Genomic DNA, 16,959 nt, shown 5'->3' with positions numbered 1-16,959 from the left:
GAGCAACCTGCTTATTTTCAACATTTCTCTTTCTGCACAGAGCTGGGACCTCGTACAACAGACACAGAACTACCTGAAGCTGCTGATCTCTATCATCAACAGTGATGGTAAGGCAAACTCCTTTCTCCCAGCAGTCCAGCTGGAGCAGTTGCTTTCTCCACAAGATCAGCTGATAGTGCAGCTGTGGGTCGGTTCCCAATACCAAAGAGTTCCTTCATGGAAAGCTTCACTTTTCCCCCATCAGAAGAGGATGATGGTCCTCACATCTCAGGGCTCCAGCTCTATTCTTACAGAGAGGTTTACTGATCTGTTGAAGATCCCGCAGAGCTGGAGGGGTGTCTCAAAACTGAAGTTTTTACTGATTTAAAGCTGAATAGGAAAATGGATGCTCCTTTCCTTGTTGCTTCTCACTCATTTTTTCAGACCACCTGTGTTTTGTCTCCCCATTCTGAAGTCTCATTAGGCAGCTGTTTAGGAGTTCCTCTCATTTTTTGTCACTGCAGTCACCCCAGCCTTTTAAAGGGGATGTATTGCTATAAGTTGATATCCCATTCCCTGTGGACAAATAGTGACTTTATAAAGTCAGCACTGTTGGTCAGATAGAGCCCTGGCTGGTTCTCCTGCCCAGCCCACTGCAGCCAGTCCTGCAGGTTGCATTGGGACACGCTGCTGGGACTCTCTTTGGAGACCAGTGCAGTGGTGCCCCTTGTTTGCCTCTGCTTAGTTTGTATCAGTAGGAAGGCTGATGAGACTGAGAGAGAGTGTTCAGTTGGAGCAGTATGTCTGATACAAGGATAGACTGTGATAGTGGGTTGGAACTGGATGAGTGTATACTCTGGACAGCAAAATGATGCTCATACCTACTGACTTCATGTCCTGAGTAGCTGTCAGAAACAGGGCAGTCCATCAGCCAAGGTTGCTGACAACCCGGGAGGCTCTGTGCGGTTTGTTGGCTGCCCTGTTCAAGACAAAATGTTCTGACTTGGTGACTTAGCTCTGTTCTTGAGCTCAAGTTGTGGGGACAGAGAGTAGCTTGTCGCTACAGATTTACTGTAAAGAAAAGTAATTACTCTTGTTACAACATCCATTTGTTTCCCTCTCCTTTCTGCTCCCTCCTGGACCAGATGACAGCGGGCTCCTGGTGCACTGTATATCCGGCTGGGATCGAACTCCTCTCTTCATCTCCTTATTGCGCCTCTCCTTATGGGCTGTGAGTACCCAGCTGATCTGCACTGCTTGTAGGCCTCATTGTTTGGAGGGTGAGTGACAAAGTCACTGGAAAAAGCTGGTGGGAGCAGTTAAGGTTCCTTTTAGCTATCTTGGCTTTGAGAGTGTGTGGACTGGCTTTGATGTGGAGCCCAACGCACTGTCCTGCTATCAGGCTCAGTATCACAGACATGTAGAACAAGGTATTTGCAGCTTTGCTCAATGGATTCTCTGTCCTGAAGACTGCTAAGATGGTCAGGATTTGTAGCCCTGTGTGCAGTAACCAGGAGGGTGTCCTGACTCGTGCTGTAGGAGGAGCAGAGCAGGCTGGGCTTCTTGTTTCACTGTGACAGTTTTCTGTAGATCACACACACTCAAGTCCCAGTCTCCAGGATTGCTGCTTGAAGACTGTTTCCCATTTGCTTTGCAGGATGGACTGATCCATGCGTCCCTGGAGCCATCTGAGATTCTCTACCTGACGGTGGCCTATGACTGGTTCCTCTTTGGGTAGGTACACTGAGGATTATAACCACAAGCAAACTTGTGCTCCTCTGCTGATTCTGGTTTCTGGGTGTGTGAGTGACTCCTCTCCTTTGTTCTCTTTGCAGGCACATGTTAGTCGATCGACTCAATAAGGGAGAAGAGGTGAGTGTCTCATCTAGGACAGTACCTGAACTTTCTGTTCTCAGGGTACTTGTTTAGCATAGCAGTGTTTGTTGCCTGCTTCCTGATAACATCTCTGGTTTGGATGGGCTCTAAAAAGACTTTTGAGGTGCTGGAGATGCGAGGTCAGAGTCTTGCCCTGTACTTCTTGATACATAAGCTGTAGGAGTGCGTCTTTGAGACCACAGTTTGAAGTGGTTCCACATTTCAGCTATTAGTGCTTAGGCCCCTGGTGAAGGGCTGCCAGGACTTGCTCAGCAACAAGAAGGTTGTCTTAATACTCCTAGAAGTTTGTAGCCTTGTGTGTTAGTCCTGAGTGCCTGCCCTCCTGCCTGGGTGCTGCACATGGCATGTGTGCTATCACAGATGCACGGAGTTGCTTGTGATGGTTCTAGGATGCGTATCTGGGGTTGCACGCATGTACAAGAAGGCCAGGATGGAATGTTGGCACCCCTTGGCAGTTTGGTAGCTGCAGATTTCTCTCTATTCCTTCCTGCCAGCATCTCCTCACCAAGAGAAGAGGCTGCATGGTGCCTGGGCTCATGCCTGAATTGCTCTTCTCTCTCTCTTTGCTCAGATTTTCTTCTTCTGCTTCAATTTTCTGAAGCACATCACCTCTGAGGAGTTCTCTGCTCTGAAGTCACAGAGGTAAGGAGCCTGTGCTTGATGCTGCATGGGCTGCAGAGCCAGGGAGCTCGTTAATGCTGTTCCTTTGGGGAGATGGAAGCCCTGGTGTCCTGGCCCAGTTTTCCTTAATTTATTCAGCACTCTGAAGGCTGCAAAACGGGGCCGAGGCTTGTGAGGTGCCACACTGTGCTCTGAAAAACTGCCCATGCTGAAATGTGATCTCTGCTTAATGAGTATGTGTCTGCTTTAGCACGGATGGACCAAGAGATGTGGGCACTGTCTCAAGCACACCTGGCACTGCTGGGGGGGAGTGGGGTGGCTGGGTTTTAACAGGCTGCTAAGCATTAACCTCTTCCTAGTTCATGAGAGGCAAGAAGAAACAAACTGTACCCTGCAGAAGTCTGTTGGCTCTGAATTAGCATGTGACTGCCTGCAGCCTGTTGCCAGCATGTCAGAGCACAGGGTGTGTGGGCTGGGACTGCTAGGAGGTGCTGCACACCAGTCCCAGCTCCTCTCCTTTGTTCCTGTGCAGCTGATGTCCCACTGCTGTGTGCAGCAGAGATCTGGCTATGGCTATGGTCAGCCTCCACGCAGCACTGAGCTAACCCTGTCTTTTCTTCCCCAGAAGGAAGAGTTTGCCACCTGGCTTCACCTTGGAAGAGATCTGCATGCTCAGTGAGTGCTTCTGCTGAGTATCAGCGCCCTGTGATGCTGGTGATGGTTGATCACTTGGGGGCTTGGGTTGCCAGCAACAGGGTGACTACATATGGGTATGCTTCCTTTGGGCCTTGCAAGCATGAGGCCCTCAGGGCAAACAGGAAGAGTATTGCTTTAGGGGAGGGAAAGTAAGTGAGGCCAGGCTGGATTTCAGGCAGTTCTGTTTGCTTTTTTCTAGAGCAGAGAGACCGAGGCAGCACCACGAGTCTGAGCAGCGACTTCTCCCTGGGGATGGAAAGCTCCCCTGGAGCAGCAGGGAGCTTCACCTATGAAGCAGTGGAGCTGATGCCAGCAGGAGCACAGGCCCAAGCAGCATGGTGAGGAAACAACCACTCAATGGTCTGCAGAACAAAAGCATCAGGCTTAGAGCACTGTAGGAAAGTGCTCTAAAGTCCCTCACCATCCAGGTCTGCTCTCTGTAGCATGGGTGCCCTACAGTGGGGAGAGGAATTCAGTAATCAAAGGCTTTGCTACACGGAGACCACTCCATGTTAATGACCATGTCAGTGAGTCCCCCAATGAGAGAACAGCAGCGTTTGTTCATTTTCAATAGCTTTGCTGTTCAACATCATCCAAAAAGCATTTCATCACTTTTAAAAGATCATCCTGAACTACAAGAGAAATGACATTTGGCAGCAGCCTCCCTGGGGATCAGCAGAGACAGAAAGCTTCATTGCCCTAAAATGAAATTTAATCTGTTGATAAAAGAGTTTATATGGGAGACAGTGCGGTTAGTGGTAGGTAGACTGTGTGGCCAAGAATCCCCTCAAAACATAAATCCCTCTACCAACACACAGTGTGTGAGATGGAAACAGGTTGCTTCTTCAGGATGCTTCTGGGAGAGGCTATGAAATGGTGGGTATTCCTTGTTGGTAGGGGATCTTGTGGGAGTCTCCTGAGTGTGCCGGTCGCTGCCTGGAAGCAGGGGCTGGGAAAAGTGTCTGGTGGCTGCTCTGCCCCGGGTCTTGTGCTTGTGGAGTTTCTGGTGCTGTTTGGGGATTTCAGAACTTTCCTGTAGAGTTGCCCCTCTCAGTTTAATTTTTCTCTCCTCTCCCTCAGCACATAAGAAGATGCTATTTTATATTGCAATTATTTTAAATTAAATCTGGGTTGTGCTTGAGGCAGCTGGAAGTCCTCTGGGACTGAGCCTACAGCCATGCTAGTGGCAGCAGCCTTTCTGAAGCACTTTGCGAGTCAGTTTATAAAATGCTGAAGCGGGGAAAAGAAAATACTCCTGCAGAATCACAGAACAGCAATGTTGCCCTTCTCCCTGCCCCTCCAACCACGTTGGCCAGGTGTTAATTACAGAGTCCTCTTTAGCACAAAGAGCCTACCTACCCACAGCAAAAGTTCTGCAGTAAGTAGAGAAGAATTTTCCACTTGCGTGGCTACAGAGTAAGAAACTGTAAGTATTTACATTGCTCTGAACTAAGGTGTGGAATGCTCAGGACATGGACTGGATTGTACAGTCCAAAGCGTGTGTGTAGTTGTGACAAGATGTGACAGTGGCTAGAACACGCTGCAGAACATCCCTGTATGTATCAGGGCTCTGTTTTGTGATGCATTGTGAGCCTTGCACAAGTGCTAATGAGGGAGCTGGGCATGGATGTCTTGCTGCAGCCTGTTGGGGCTGGGTAATCTGCAGAGCAAGCAGAGCTTATACAAACATTGCCATCGGTAGGGAGTTGGGCTGTGCATAGCTAAGAGGCTTGTGCGTCTTTGTGATGTCCTGAAAAAAGTGGGCTCAAGGCCTGCTTGCATAGACAGTCATTTGTTTTTTAGCTTTACAAAGCTGACTGCAGGCTGTGCTTAGAGATGTTGGCAGCTATGATAACGTGAGATGAATAATGTTTGAGAGAGTCTGTGGTGTGATATTTGAGGGTGGACACACTTCAAGAAGTGAAGGGAGGATATCATGCTTCCCACTGTATGATGAGCCTGTCTTTAGCTGCACTTGCTGACAGTTCTTGATCTCAGTGAAAGCTCAGGGGCCCTTTTCAGGAAGAAGTGTATCTTCTCTTTGTGTTAATTTGCCTTAGTTTTTTCCTATTTACTTGTGTACATAGCAGTATCTTTGCCCATTTCACTGTGCTGTTGAAAGGGGAAACATTCTTGGGACTTTTCCAGGAGAAAAACTAATGTAAAAAAGAACCTCCTGAATGTGGAGCAGCAGTGATGTGAATTAGTCCCAAATGTGTGCATGTTTGTTTAGCATGTAGCTGGACAGTAATGTGAGCTAAGATCTAGTGCAGCAGTGGACAGTGAATTGTGCACAAGTGTGAATGTGCTGGCTGGAAGAGAAACCAAAGTTGTGAGCTGTTCTCACAGACAGGGAGAAGGCTGAAATGTACCTGCATCTGGAGAGGAAAATAACACTGGTGTTGTGTTGCTGCAGCCCTCATCAGTACGCAACAACACCCACCTGGGCTGGGCTCCTCAGCTGGTACATTTTGTAGAGTTTAGAACAGAATTAAATGGTCTTTGCCTGCTGAGAGGCCCCTTGTTTGAGGTGTTTTTACAGCTAGACTAAACAAAGTGCTTGCAGCATGTGTGTGGGCTGATGTATTCTCCCGTCTCTGATTTGCAGGTCACATGGATGGTGATCTATAAAAGAACAGGTTAAAATGGGTTGAGCTCAGTGTACCTCCATCACTGTGCAACCTGTGACTTCTTGCAAGGAGGGCAGGTTCAAGGGAAACATGAGTTTGTAGTTGCTGGGTTGAAATCTGGCCTGTTGCAGAAAGACCTTGTACTTGAAAAGCGTGAGAAAGCCAGCTTTCTCAACCAGATCTTTTGTCCTGCAGGAGGAAGAGCTGTGCATCATCACCTCAGGCCGTGCTGTGGAGCAGGGCACAGCAGTCTGAAGATAGGTTGCCTTCTGCAGGGATGGTCGAAGTCAAGTCCTCCAGCTCCTCCTCATCAACCCATTCTGATAACTTCCTGAGGATCGGCAGCAGCCCGCTGGAGGTGCCCAGATCCAGGTGAGAAGGGATGAGGCAGAACAAAGGCTGGGTAAAGGGAGTGCTCAACTGCCTCTGTATACTCACGAGAACCATGGAGATGGGTTTGTATGTACCAACAGGCTTCAGGAGGCCTGTTCTTGATAAGCTTGACCTTGTGGGAAATGCTTGTCACCACTTAACACCAAGTCCTGCCTCAGCCCATTTAGGGGAGTGAGGAACTGTGCCAATAACAACTGGGTGTTTGTTCTGCCTGTCCTTACACCTGCCTCAATTCCACAAGGTCTGGCTTCTCTGCATTCTGCATGCTCTCATAGCACTCTTTCTATCAAATGCATCTACAGGGATTTGCAATGATTGCCTTCTGGGGGGAGGAAACATTTCAAGCCAAGCAGACCTTACTCTGCACCTATCCAGGCCCCCTTTCCATTTAGTGATGTTTCTGACACTGCGGAGGGAAAAACTCTGGGTGCTGTTGGTGAGCAGGGAAGCAAGCTGTGAGTGCTGGGACAGCCCTGAGGAGTTTCTCCTTGAAGACTGTGTTCCTGTGGTGCTGCTGGGAGATGGGGACTGGACCTGGGTTGGAATTAGGATAGATGATCTCCAGAGATCCCTTCCAACCCCATGATTCTGTGATTCTGGGCCTAATCTCATGCCATAACAAAGGATATCTGGCACCCTTCTGAAGTCTGATGCTGCAGTAGGGCAGAGAAGAGCGGTGAGCTAAGCTAGGGAAGAAAGAACAGAGCCTGTGGAGCAAACACCACGCATTTAGGCTGACAGGGGATAACGAGGCTCTTAGATAAGAGGTTGCTGTTAACAGCATCAAATGCTTGTGTTGTCTCTGCAGGTTTTCTGATGAGTCTTTTTCTAGTGATTCCCTTCATAATAGCCAGCAGCCACATTTTAGTACATTCTCGTCACGTGGAAAATAGTGACAAACAAGCAGAGCATTGAAAATTTATGAGACTGTTTATCAAGGTTCTTGATTCCAGAGCAAAATCACTGACAGTTACCATACGTGATGCTAACTGTTCTCCCCAGGGAAAGGGATCAATAGGATGTTTTTCAGCTGTTGCTGGAGCCCACCTCTGCATTTGCTGTCAGATTAAACAAGTCTTCCAAGAAGAAAGCAAAATACTGAAGAGAAAGCAGCTTGTCTGGGGGTCTGCTTTTGTTCATAACAGCAATGCCACTGTTGCTGCGTGTTGTCTTGTGCCATTCCCAAGACATAGCTGGCTACTCGGTGCTGGGCGGCACAAACTGCCTGGTAGTGAGCTTGCAGCAGTGCTTTGGAAGCTGTTTATGATGCTTCAGCTGGCCTCTGCTCTGTGGGAGCGAAGGAGGGAAACAGAGTAGGCAGAACAGCACCACAGGAAGGGGCTGATCTCAGTCCCTGGAGTTTGTGATCCTGGGGCTCAGAGCTAGTAAAGCCAGTAATTAGCTTTCCTCTGGCTGTGTCTGTTTGAGGAGTTTATAAGCTTTTTGGATGTTCAGTGCCCGTTGCTGTCAGGTGTTTAGAAGTGGCATCCCCAGGGCTTGAGGCAGCAGGCAAGCATAGCGGAGAAGCTTGTTACTTCCCAGGCCACAGTCTCCAGAGATGACTTTTCACTCTGCCAGTAAATAATTCTGAGGAGAAGTTGCAGAATTCCAGTTGTAAGAGGTAAATGTTTTCTGGATTCCACTCTAAGCATTCCTTTATGACCTTCATGCTAGTTTCTGTTGTGACATAAAGCTTTTATAACCTTTCAACACAGCAAAGATATATCAATCTGTCTGTGGCCACTGTAGACTTCTATGAGTAAGGCAGCATGAAGGGCTGAGCGGGGGGGAAATTGTGCACAGGGTGAAACAGAAGATAAGAGGGAACCTCCTTGCACGACCTGAAAGCAAGAGAGCAGAAGAATCCATTGTGAGATCAGAATGGTAAAGTCAGCTGATAGAAAGGTGGTTAACCTGCTAGGCTCATGCTGGGTGGAGATGGTGTACACTTGTCTGCTTTCCTCTCTGGTGTCACCTGGGTTTCCTCTGCTCCTCTCTGTGCAGGCTAGAGGAAATGAGCCTGGAGACCCTGCTGAGAGTGGGTGGAATTGTCAAGGCAACGGCTGAACTGAGCTTCTCTTTGAAACCAAGTCTTCTGGCACGATTGTGCTCCTTTGCCTCGTAGTCCCTTGCCAGATCAGCCAGACTCTGGTCTCTGCCCTGCCTGCCTCCTCAGGATACATAACACTGATACCAGCTTTGCTAGCTGGGGACTTGAGCAGTGCATTGCCTTGCTGAATGATGACATGGGTTACATCTGTGTGGCCTGAGCATGGTATGGTTTATCTCCAAAGAGAGATCTCACTCAGCTTGGCTGTGTCAGTCTGAATTTGCCCAGTGAACTTCATGCAGGTAATGGTTATCACAGTATCTTCAGCCACCATTTTTCATCATGAAGGAGAAGGAGAGACCTGTTTTGTGTGGAGAAAGAATATATCTGTGATGGAAGGAACAGTTAACTTCTCTCACTCCCTGAACAATGGCAGGACTGGGATGGAAAGGCTGTAGCACAAAGACTAATCATGATGCCAAAAATACCTTTATCTCTGCAATACTGCTGCAGGTTAGCACCCTAGCCTCTTAAGATGAAGAAACTACTGTACTTGACTTCCTAATCCTCCGGTTGTGTGGCCATAGCAACAAAACACTTAACCACTGCAGCAGCAGTAGAGGAAAAGTGGTTGCTTGTAAAATGCCAGCAGGCACCCTCCAGGCAGTTCACATAAACAGCCCAGTCCATGTGCTGGCAGGCAGGGAGCTCAGCAGGGAATGAGAAGGGAAAGCAAGCAAGCTGAGAGATGAGCAGCACGTGAGCAAGGAGCTGGGCAAGGAGCTGGGGTATCCAAAAGGAAAGCTGAGCCCCTCTCCTAACTGGGTTGTGACAGCAGCCTCCTTGTCAGCCCGTCCTTTGAGCCTGCTCCCATCCAGATGTCCTGGGTGTCTGTATGTCCCTGGGTGATTCTCGTTAGGCAGAGCAGTACAAAGGCAGATTTGAAAGGCAGACTCTCACTAGGCAGCCTTTTTAGCTTATCCCAATGGTGAGATCAATCTGGTGAGGGCAAACGTGCGTGAAGATGCAGCACAGACAATCTGCAGAGTAGGACAAGGTGCATCTTGTTCTACAAATTGAGAGCTCTGAGTACGGCAGATAGACTGCATTGACTCAGACTCCTTGCCTGTGAATGGGCAGTGTTAGATGCAAACACAGGACGTCGTTTGCAAGCCACTAATAGTCTAAGCATCCCATGACACTGCAGGAAAACCCTGTATCTGTGTCAGGGATTTAGTGTGTGTGCACATACTGCTAAACGTGGATTAGCAGATGGATAATCTTTGGTTGAATGTGCTTTTGCTAAGTCAATTAAACAAAAGCTGTAGTACTGTGGTCTGAAGAGTTAAGCCATGGAGGAGCTGCTTTGGTCAATAGTCACAGGGAGCTCCCTTGCTGAAGGGCTGGAGGTGGTGCAGTGAAGGCAGGGAGGGGCAGGGAAGCTGCTGACCCACTCCTTTGGGTCTTTGGTAGTGATGAGACCACATGTGCACTGTGTGTTCTGCTCCTTACATCCACCTGCACTGGGAGCTGTGTCTGCAGTGCGACAGCAGTAAGACTTGGGACAGCAACTGCAACAGCACAGGAACTGTTTACAAGAACGTTTTCTGGATGATGCCACCAAAGCAGTTTGCCAGGACTCTGGCTGGCACGTGACTGTGCTCCAACATGGTTGTGCTCACACAGCACTGACTGCTTGAGCTGCTACAGCACTAACAGCCTGCAGATAACGGACTGGGATCCAGGCAGGGCCGTCAGCAGGGCTCCCTGCCAAGTCCTCCTTGCCAACTGTTCCCACGCACAGGTGGGAAGGACTGCCCTTTACTCCAGGTTGCCACAGTCTGCCTGCACCTACAGTACCTACTTCACACTTGCATTTGAGGCACAGAGCATATGCTGGCAAATGAGCTGCTTCCTAAACAGCTCTAGGTATGTGGAAACGTGGCAGGTGAGCGGGGGCAGAACAGGGCAGGATGAGAGCCTAGCTGTTGGGTGCTTGGCACTCATCTTACTTACGTATTAAGGAATGGAAGAATCCCTGATTGCTGCTCTGCCTCCGGTATTGGCTCTTCTCTGGTAAGCGGGTGTCCATGTGCTCTGAAATACTCTATTTTGTGCAGCATGTTGCATGGGAAGCGTTGACCTAATTAAAAGGAACCATTTCAGGCTAGGAATTGCCAGTTTATGGACTGCTAAAGGTCTTTCCTTCTGTGAAAGAACAGCTTGCAGCTCATCTCTGTTTTGCTAATCTAATTTTGTTAATTTTGCACTTTTGAGGGAGTTTCTTCCCACTCGTGGACCTGAGGAGGTGGGTGTGTGAAGCTCACTTTCATTCTCTTTCTGTCTGCCATTGGATGTCTATGGCAGATACAGCAACTTGAAGCCTTGCTGTATCTCCTCTTTGCTAACCGTGTTGGCTTTGCTGTAGCTGTCCAGCTGCTTCCTAAGCCCCTCTGTGCTGACCTTAAAGCTAGCCAGTCTCTGGCAGGGCTGTCATATGTTGCAAACCTGTTGTTCTTACAGGCTTGGGGCCTTTTCTCCCAGCATCAGCAGCTTGCACTGAGGCACCAGTGAAGCCCTTTTCAGGTTTCTGCGGCAAACCTTTGTAAGGAGCATTCAGGTGTTGGAGCACCAGGGAGATTTTCTCCTCTGGCATTAACTAGACTGCACTGGTTAGCCTACAGATCTGGTCTTGGTCTCAAGCTCAGCTTTTAAGAAGCTCCACCACCCTTGCAGCAAGCACAAGGTTTCTCACTTTGCCTTCCCATCGTTTCTCTCCCAGCCTTTGCCCCTGCTGTCTCAAGGCTGCTTAAGGTGATGGTTGGTTGTGATGCTGCCTCAGGAGCCTCCCTTGAGAAGAAGTTGGAGATGGAAGAAAAGTGTATCGTAGTGTCACAGCTCTGCTGGCTGCACTCAGATATTTAAACCAGAAGGAATGACCTAGACTCAATGCAGAGCTGATCAGTTTATTCACTTAATCAAGTGTTTATTCTGTTGCTTGGAGGAAACTGACCTGACTTCCTAGATTCCTCATGTTAGATGCAACTTTCCAAATTCTAGCTGCCTGGAACAGCACGTGCTGTCTGATAGTTTAGAGCTGATGGGCTCCGTTTCTGAAGTCAGTGCTTTGGGATAGGGTTTCTTTTTCCCACTGCAGATGAGCAAGAGATGGGAGTGTGGGAGCACACTGCTCTACAGGAAGGTGTCACACATCCACAGCCGCCCCTCTCTGCTGCATGGCCGGTGCTGAGAAGGAGCAGATGTGTTTGGGCAGTGTTTCAGCACTGCCACTTTGCACAGCTGCTTGACCGGGCCAGAGTTGCTAGGAAGAGCTGGAGGGCTGCAGAGCCACCAGTCAGTCTTGTGGGAGGTATACGGTGCTTTCATCAAAGAAGAGAGTGAAGAGGTGACTTGGTTCACCTCCAGGAGGTGGTGTGAGATTGTTCTGCTTCTAGCCAACAGCTGTGGGAGACAGCCCAGCAGCTGGAAGCTGAGGCTGCACACCCAAAGCAGGAAACAGTTGTTCATCCTCTTTATCAGAGGTGCCCCTGACCCGTGTGAATGATACTGGACAGTGACATTTTATGCTGTCCCTGGTGCCCTGGATCACATATTGCTCTTCTGTTTGCTACATGGACAGAGACAACTACACTCTCCCTTTGCAAGGACTGCAGATTTCCATTCAGCTCTCTTCATCTGTATATGAAGATCCCATCCCAAGCCCGTCTCCACCTGCTCTTCTGCTGTTTAGGCTCCCCATCTTCAAAATCCTTATTTCTGCTTGGCCCCAAGCTTGTCCTCAGGGCAACTTTGTACATTTCTGACAGTAACACCATCCTCTTCTCCTTTTCTCTACCAAACACTGTTGCTTGTAGGTCTCTTCACGGCTTTAGCTCAAATTCTTGTCACTCCACATGTACCTAAGCTGCTCCTATTTTTCCTGTCTGTCTGTCCCGCACTTAGAGCTGTGATAGTCTCTTCTTTCCACACCAAAGCAGTGTTCCTCCACTCCTGGTGTGCTTCTCTCTGGCTTCCTGCACTGTACTTCCAGCACTGCACTGTGCTTTGCCTGTTGTCCTCTGCTTTATCTGCAGGGAGAGGGATAGATGTCAGTAAAAAGCTGCTCCATGTAGGAGATGCCCTCGTTCCTACTGCAGTGTTACGTGCTCTAGGAAAAACATCTTTTTGGAAGAAAGTGTTCTCCCAGTGCTGGGCACTCACAGCTGCTCTCTGAACTCACTTGGTTCAACTCACAGCCTGAGGACAAGCTGTGCATAAGGCAGTCAGTGCTCTGCTCTTCCCATTTCTTCCTTTGCTGCCCTTCCAGAGCCTGGACTTGAAAACAGTGGCATTACCCAGCCTGCAGCTGCAGGATCACCAGCACTGCCAGGGAAGCTCTTGTGCAGCTCAGGGCTGTATTTCTCAAGCTTGGATATATCGATCAGGCTCATTAAATGCCAGGCTTAGATCTGGATCACGGATGGGTTTCACTCTGTGTTCCCCCTCCCGTGCCATTCTCTCTGAGGCCCTCCACGCTGTGGCAGATCCTGTGGCTCTGGCTGCTCTTCTGGCCTCTTGGGGAGCAGCTGCACTGCGCCACTGCTATTCTTAGCTGTGAAGACAGCATGCAAGTACCTGGCCCAGCAGAGCTGGAGCTCTTGCACTGCTCTGTGCCCGGCACATCTCAGATAAATTATCCACAAGATCTTGGTAGTGTGTAATTGAGTAGCTCTGCCACAGGCTGTGCTTCCAGCAGTGTGTGTGCTGCTGTGCAGCAGGGCGCTGTAATGGCTCGCTCCCAGGAAGCTGAGACTTATGGGTTCTGCTCTGATGATTGTGCCCACTGCTCAGAGATTTTGGAGGGACTCCTCAGGCTCTCTTCTCAGCTCTCTTGTTCCCTGCTTTCCCGGTGGGGAGGGAGGTTTCATGCTGCAAGCCTTCTCCTAATTATGTTATGTATTATCCTGAAGTTGTGCCTCCCCAGCACAGCCCACCCTCCTAATCCAGGGATGGAGCTGCAGGGGGTGTGTGCCCCCAGGCACAGGGAGTCCTGCTCAGCGCTGGTGGTACTATCTCTGCAGGCTGTGGTCTCTAAATCATCCTCAGCAGCGAGCCGGTCACAGCCACAGCTCTCCATCAGGCTTTGCCATTGCCCTAGGATGTGTTCACAGCTGAAGTGAGCAACAGGTGGATGCTCCGCATCAGTGTGGGATTTGGGGCTGCTGCATCTCGCTGAAGGGTCTCCCTGTTCTGCATGGCCATCTGCTTCTTGCTAGCTTTGATCTGCCTGGCTCCTGGGGCACCTGTGCTGCTCGATTGTCTCACCAGCTTGGCTCTCCTCATGCACTCAGAGGAAAGGCCTGGCCCGGGGCTGAGCCGGCGCTGCATGCTGCCCTGCTGCCAAGAGTGCCAGCACTACTGGCACAGCGCTGCTGGCAGCCGTCCCCCTGGCACTGGCACAGCAGGAGGCGTGTGGCTGATGACCTGACTGATGGCCCCGTCTCCCTCTCTCTCTGCCCCAGATCGGCGGACCATTCTCTGCCCGGATCTTCCGTTTCCACAGACTTTGGCAGCTGGCAGATGGTGACAGGGTGTGGCAGTATTCGGGAGCAGGCAACCCTGAGCACAGACGCCTCTCTCCCTTGCAGCTTCCCGGATGAGTTTCCTAACACTTGCCTGTAAGTGTCTACAATGCAGCATCTCCCCGGGCTCTCCCAGCTGGCTGCAGGTGCAGTTACCGCCTGGCGCTCTGGAAGAAGCCTGGCAGCCTGTAACAAGCTGTCCCATCTTCATTGCCTTGCTGCTTTCCGTCTGCACGTTCTCTCACTGAGCTCTGAAGGAAACCCGCATCTCTTCCATCCAGCAGTGGGAGAAGGCTTTTCTTTCTCTTCTTTGAAGACAATGGATTTGGGCATCCATGGAAGTGTGCTTAACAGCAGGACTGCTTACACAGATTTCTTGCTTTTGGATCTTGCTCATCTCCATCTCCCTGCTGGGTTCAGCTCCTTGCTGCAGTAGGAGAGGGGCTTTCACTCTGCTTTGTCTGGTGGTATTTGCAGGTGCTGCATAAGGCTGGGGCAGAGTAGCAGACCGTGCATCATGCTGCGTGGTACTGTGCGAACAGTGGAGAGGCACACAGCCCTCCCTGCACAGAAAGTCACCTCTGCGGAAGCTTGAAAGGCAGGAGCTGTGCTTTAATTGCTGTTAGAGCAGAGCCTTGGCGTGTGCCTTCAGGCTGCAAGCTCTCAATCAAGCAGCTGAAATGGCAGCTCAGGGGCTGCCGCTGGCTGGCTGCACTGGAGGCGTGCTGCAAGAGCTCGCAGTCCCTTAATGGAGATCTGAGTACGTACTTTGGAGGTAGAGCAGCATGAAAACAAACATGTGCTGTGAGACACTGCCTGGTTTGGCTCCTCTGGGAGCTGCCTGCTGTCTTGAGTAGATCCAAACAGCTGCCCCATGCTGGGCGAGATTCACAGGGAGTGTGGGACACTCCTTACAGCAGGTCCCCTTTTTGCCATGGCAGGGACATGCTGAGCTGCTCTGGTAGGGTCTGGAGAGTGCTGGAGAATGGGAGCAGGAGGGAAGCAGAAGGGACTGAGGAGCAGGACTGCAGAAGCGAGGCCATAACATCAGAATGGGGAACATGGCAGGGAGAGGAAGACAGGCACAGAAGCTACATGCAGGCTCTTGCTGTTTGCAGTCTGGCTGCTTGGGAGGCTCAAAGGGTGGGGAACAGCGGTGCTGCCTCTCCCTTGGGCTGTGAACACTTTACCCCATTCAGCTCTTCACTTGGGGTGCTGGGGGTTGCAGGCCCAGGCTGCTGTTGGAATGGGAGTGCGAAGATGCAGCACTGAGCCTGCCCCAGCACCGCCTTCCTGCTCCAGTGCTGCCCAGGAGCCTGCTGTGGCTTTATCCTGAGTGTTTGCAGCCCAACACAGTGTGAGTTTGGAGAAATGAAATTCCAATTAAGCTTCTGCTTTGCATCACAGGGCAGGGTGAGGACGTGGCACTGAGGGACACGGGGCTGTCAGTGGCTCTGCACCTCTTTCTGCATGTTAAGCTGCCCCATAAAAGGTGTGAGAGCCCAAAGCTGCGGGCCCTGCCTGCTGCACACCCTCCCTTACCTCTGCAGTCGCCATCTGAGATCACTGAACACGGGATATAAGCGCGCCCTGCTTTCATCCAGCTTCTTTTTCATGCCAGCAGCTTTGCAAGTTCCCCATCCTAACGAGGTTACCAACGAGCATCTTTTCATGTGTTTCAAAACGTCGCATTTTTTTTTACTTCACCCTCTGGCTTCTCTTCATTACCAGACCCTGCACAGCGGCCGGGCAGGCTGCAGCAGCAGCGCTCACTGTTTACAGGCCTCCCACCATATCCTCTCACTGCCATTTCCGGACTGAAGCTGTTGGCTGTGGGTGGTTGAACGCTTCCATTCAAATGAGCTGTGCCAATTTCGAGGCAGCCCAGGCGCTGGGGAGATGAAAGAGAATTTCTGATGGGGAGGTTTGAGCTGTGCCCTTGGGGCGACCTTTGAGGGATGCCTTCCACTCACTGGGAGCACAGGAGGACAGGGTTGAGCCGTGGCACGTGGAGCTGCTGGCTCTGAATGGCCACGTTGCTTTTTGCTGCTTCCCTCGTTGGGAACGTTACATCCTCGCCCCGCTGCACTCTGAGTTAAGGGCAGGGCTGAGCTGGAGAGGAGAGTGAGATCCAGGGGAGACACTGCAGGCTGCATCCCACCTGTGCACAGCCGCCTCCTTGGCCCAAAGCTGCTCCCTGATGTGCACGATGTGGCAGTGAGGGCTGCCCGCAGCTGATGTGGTAGTGGCTGTCCAGGCACAGCACACGTGGCTGGGCTCCATCTGGAAGCAAGGGCAGAGCTGGCACAGGGGGCTGATGTCCGCCAGCACCGCGTGGGCAACAGCCGCGATTTCTGCACATCTGGGGTAGGGGGAGAAGCCAGGGGGCGGTGGAGGAGAGCCGGGGGGAGCTGCTGGGAGCCTGCAGCGCTCTGCCACAGCCAGGGCATTTCAGGGCTGGCATTGCCTTACTGCAAGCCCCGCGTGGCACTGGGGCAGCTGCAGCGCTGACCTCCCGATTCTGTTTCCTAGGCTGGTGTCAGCGAGCGACCGCGAATCCCGGCTGGAAGAAGTGCGCTCTGCCTTCCTGGCCAGCTACAGCCGGACCATCGGCCTGAAGGCCGTGCCCCCCAGCCCCTCGGGAGCCATCGGCGGCCTCCTGGAGCAGTTCGTGCGGGGCGTGGGACTGAGAGGCAGCAGCACGCTCTGAGAGCCGCCACGATCCAGGACGGATGGATGGAGAAGCGGGGTCCCCAAGCCGAGCCGGGACCCCCATCCTCGGGGGTGGGATGGGGACGCGAGCACCGTTTTGAGCACCCGCTTGTGATTACCCGCCGTGGGGCCGGGGAGCGGCGGGGGCTCCGACTCGGCCCCGCAGTAAAGACCTCCGTGTGCCGACCCCTGGAGCGCGTGGTGCCTGGGCTGCGGGAGGCGGGCGAGCTGGAAGAGCCGGGGGGCGGCGGCGCGGAGGAGCCGGGAGCGGCTCTAGCGGGGGAGCCGCCCGCTATAAATAGCGCGGCCCACGCTCCGGGAGCGGCGGCACCGAAATAGCAGCGCGTCGGGGCCGGGAGCTGCTCCGGGAGGGAGCCCCGACGGGACGGGAGCCGGCATC

The 16,959-nt window shown here is 51.6% G+C and overlaps 1 protein-coding gene across 7 annotated transcripts in view; it reads left to right on the top strand.

Moving 5' to 3' along the window:
- The window catches only part of MTMR14 (myotubularin related protein 14), a 29,685-nt gene extending 12,940 nt beyond the window's left edge, over window positions 1-16,745 (top strand). For 3 of the 7 annotated variants that reach the window (XM_015874963.3, XM_015874966.2, XM_085516821.1), the window contains exons 10-19: window positions 41-107; window positions 1,125-1,210; window positions 1,637-1,713; window positions 1,815-1,851; window positions 2,447-2,517; window positions 3,122-3,171; window positions 3,392-3,530; window positions 6,018-6,194; window positions 13,788-13,943; window positions 16,380-16,745. In XM_015874963.3, the coding sequence (XP_015730449.2) occupies window positions 41-107; window positions 1,125-1,210; window positions 1,637-1,713; window positions 1,815-1,851; window positions 2,447-2,517; window positions 3,122-3,171; window positions 3,392-3,530; window positions 6,018-6,194; window positions 13,788-13,943; window positions 16,380-16,557 (1,038 nt within the window). In that variant the 3' untranslated portion in view covers window positions 16,558-16,745. Of the gene's footprint in view, window positions 1-40; window positions 108-1,124; window positions 1,260-1,636; window positions 1,714-1,814; window positions 1,852-2,446; window positions 2,518-3,121; window positions 3,172-3,391; window positions 3,531-6,017; window positions 6,195-8,219; window positions 10,342-13,787; window positions 13,944-16,379 lie in introns of all 7 variants that reach the window. The other 4 variants (XM_015874964.3, XM_085516820.1, XR_014934813.1 and 1 more) reach the window with 3 other exon arrangements.
- Window positions 16,746-16,959: the final 214 nt, after the last annotated feature.

This window comes from Coturnix japonica, chromosome 15 (genome assembly GCF_054131305.1).
Source record: "Coturnix japonica strain WE chromosome 15, WE-NBRP24, whole genome shotgun sequence".
In the NCBI taxonomy this organism is placed as follows: Eukaryota; Metazoa; Chordata; class Aves; order Galliformes; family Phasianidae; genus Coturnix; species Coturnix japonica.
Note: the sequence above shows the minus strand (reverse complement) of the source record. Positions and strands in the feature narration are given on the sequence as shown.